General features: G+C 33.4%; 1 protein-coding gene and 1 pseudogene across 1 annotated transcript in view; both read right to left on the bottom strand.

Annotated features, from left to right (window-relative positions):
• Positions 1-470: 470 nt before the first annotated feature.
• On the bottom strand, positions 471-1,036 carry LOC112687242 (annotated as a pseudogene).
• Positions 1,037-1,141: 105 nt separating this feature from the next.
• The window catches only part of LOC112687251 (E3 SUMO-protein ligase KIAA1586-like), a 10,839-nt gene continuing 9,171 nt past the window's right edge, over positions 1,142-2,809 (bottom strand). The window contains exons 2-3 of the mRNA XM_025559856.1: positions 2,454-2,566; positions 1,142-2,233 (exon numbers count right to left, since the gene is read on the bottom strand). Coding sequence (XP_025415641.1) covers positions 1,142-2,233; positions 2,454-2,566 — 1,205 coding nt within the window. The remainder of the gene's footprint in view (positions 2,234-2,453; positions 2,567-2,809) is intronic.

The raw sequence follows: 2,809 nt of genomic DNA on the forward strand, positions 1-2,809 counted from the left end.
TATTAGCAAAAAAGTCAAATATTTTTGAAGCAAAAAGAAATTGTGCTCGACCGTTTTTAGTTATTACGTTTCAGGCAGCAGCGCACGAGACCGTATTACCCCCTCTATTCCGTATACGTTTTCGTCGCGGTCGTACACTGGGCAGCGGTTGCGACTTGCGGTTCCCGCCGTTGCTGGCATCTTCGCTTATCGTATTTGTTATTACTGTTATCGACATTCATGTTTTTGGTGACGTTCGGTGTAGATGCAGTGATGTTCCCATCATTTTTTATGAGAGTATACTACGCTGAAGAACGCCAAAATATAGGTATTTCATTTTTTTTACGATAAAAGTGGTAGAGAGGTTTAATTAATAACCAAAAAAATTACTATTACATTTTTAATATTAATATTTAATTTTAATATTTATTTAAACAAAAATTTTTATAATATTCAATTACGGTTGTAAAAAAATATTGTTTAAAAATTAATTATTTAAATAAATTGACAAAAAATTGTTTTCTTAACTCATCTTCTTCGTCGATGGTTTTTTTTTTGTTCTTTACCACGTGGAACTGAATTTGCTGATCTATGGTTTCGCAGCCAAATTTTTACGTATGGTCGTGGATTGAAGTCTTCAACTGGGGTCCATTGATGGAGATGAACATTAAATCTGACACATTTTCAATCGTTAAACGAGTTCTAAGTTCAGTTATGGTGAAATTCATATCAGAAAATCCTCATTCACATTCGGTAGTTGTTGTTGGAAGTATGTTTAGTGTTTTTATAAGATCAGAAGATGTATTTCGAGAACGAAAGTTTACTAAACTTTCAAATTCAGATAGACCAAATCTGCGTGACACTCTTTTAACTTCTTCTTCTCATCTATCATCATCGGTTTCTATTTTAAATACCTCTACAATAACTTACAGGGTGAAAAAAAATGCAATTTAGATGTTTGCGTAATAATTATAAGATTAAATTTTTCAATATTCCTTACCTTTAGATCTTGTAATATTGTTTTAATTTTAAGGTCATTGAATAAGCGCTGACGCATTCTATCGACTATATTTTGCAAGAATTGCAATCTGTTAATTCCTCCTGACTTTGTGATTATAATATTTATGCCTTTATGAATTCGTTTTTGTATAGCTTCTATGATTTATTTTTCTTTTTCACTAGGTTCTGTCTTCAGGCTTTCTAGAATTCTAATTGTCCTACAAATTTCTGATTGAGTGCGCATTAATGTTGTTTTTCTTGATTGAAGTACATAAGACAACATTCCGAGTTCGAAAAGGACGTCACAAAAGAGTCCAAGCTCCTCTAGGAAAGAAGAAGATTCTAATTTGTATTTTAGTCCAATTTCAAGAGTTTGACTCACGTGCTTATATATCTCTGGATAGTTTTCCCATATGGCTATTATCGTACAAAAACTACTGGCAGACCAACGCACGTTTAAAATACGACCAATTTTTTTCATTTCAATTCCAACCTCCAAACAAGCCCTAGAATTTTTAGGACTTTGGTGATAATAAGAGTAAAGTTTATCCATTAAACTTTGAAAACGAGAAACACCTTGCACATCTTTTATGACATGTACTGAAAGTTCAAGTCGATGACATAAACAATGCCACGTAAATAGTTGCGGTATCTTCTCACAAAGTTTAGCAGCTACTCCAGATTTCGTGCCTGTCATTACACTAGCTCCATCACTTGTAAATGCAATCCAATTCTTCAATGCAAAAGACTTAGAAATTCCAATTTTTTCTAAACTCAACCACAAGGCTTTCTCAATATTTACAGCGTCTTGTCTATCCAGCTCTATTAAATCAAGAAATACTACAATAGGAGTCTCTGAATCAAAGTTTGATGAAATATATAAAATCAGTGTGCATTTTATGCTCAGTGTAGCCGATTCGTCAATCATTATAGTGAATTTTGAATTTGACTCTATAAGACGTGTAATTAGCCGTTGGCGCATCTCTTTTGCAATAACGTTAATTATTCGAGTGGCAGTTATTCGACTGTGCAAGGAAGATCCCATGTCTAATCCATTAATTGTCTGCAGTTTAATAAGTTCTTCAAACTGTAGAAAGGGACGATGATGCTTCGCTAAGCAATATGCAGTTTGAAAAATTCTCATATTACTGCTAACCACAGTTTCGGACATATGTTCAAACATTCTATCCAAAACCTGTTCAGAGCCTTTCTTTAAGACGTTCTCAGCAAATAAATGAGATTTACTTTCCGAATGCTGTTTAATTTTATTTCTTAAAGAAGATAGCTAATTCGTACGATTACTTCCTGCAGCCGTTATTTCAAAGTCCATCCATTCACGTGACATTCGAAGTTTACCATCAGCAATGGATTTTTGTAACTCAATACTATTTTTTACCTGTATGCAAGTACAACACCCTAATTTCCCATTTTTACAATCTATCCACGGATTTTTCTTCTGAAATTCAGTTACCTACTTGTTCATTAGTCCATAACACAGGCCAACTTTTATGTATTTCCGTAATATTTGGATCACATCGAACCACGCAATCATTATTTTCCTCGTAGTATGGTAAAACTGATAGACCCGCTACAGGAATATCAACATTAGAAATAAAACTACTTTTTTTTTGTTCGGGGGAAAAGAAACTATCAAGGGGGCCACGTTTCAAATTTGAACTCATTATAACAACAAACAAATCGGAGTAACGGCTGTTTACCTATCACTGACGAACACACGAACGATGACTGACGTCTATGTGTAAATATTAAATATTACACTGTGTAATATACTATAATAATTCATACTGAGTAATATGGTGTTATTTTTGAT

This window comes from Sipha flava, unplaced genomic scaffold (assembly GCF_003268045.1).
Source record: "Sipha flava isolate LNK unplaced genomic scaffold, YSA_version1 338_pilon_pilon, whole genome shotgun sequence".
Lineage (NCBI taxonomy): Eukaryota > Metazoa > Arthropoda > Insecta > Hemiptera > Aphididae > Sipha > Sipha flava.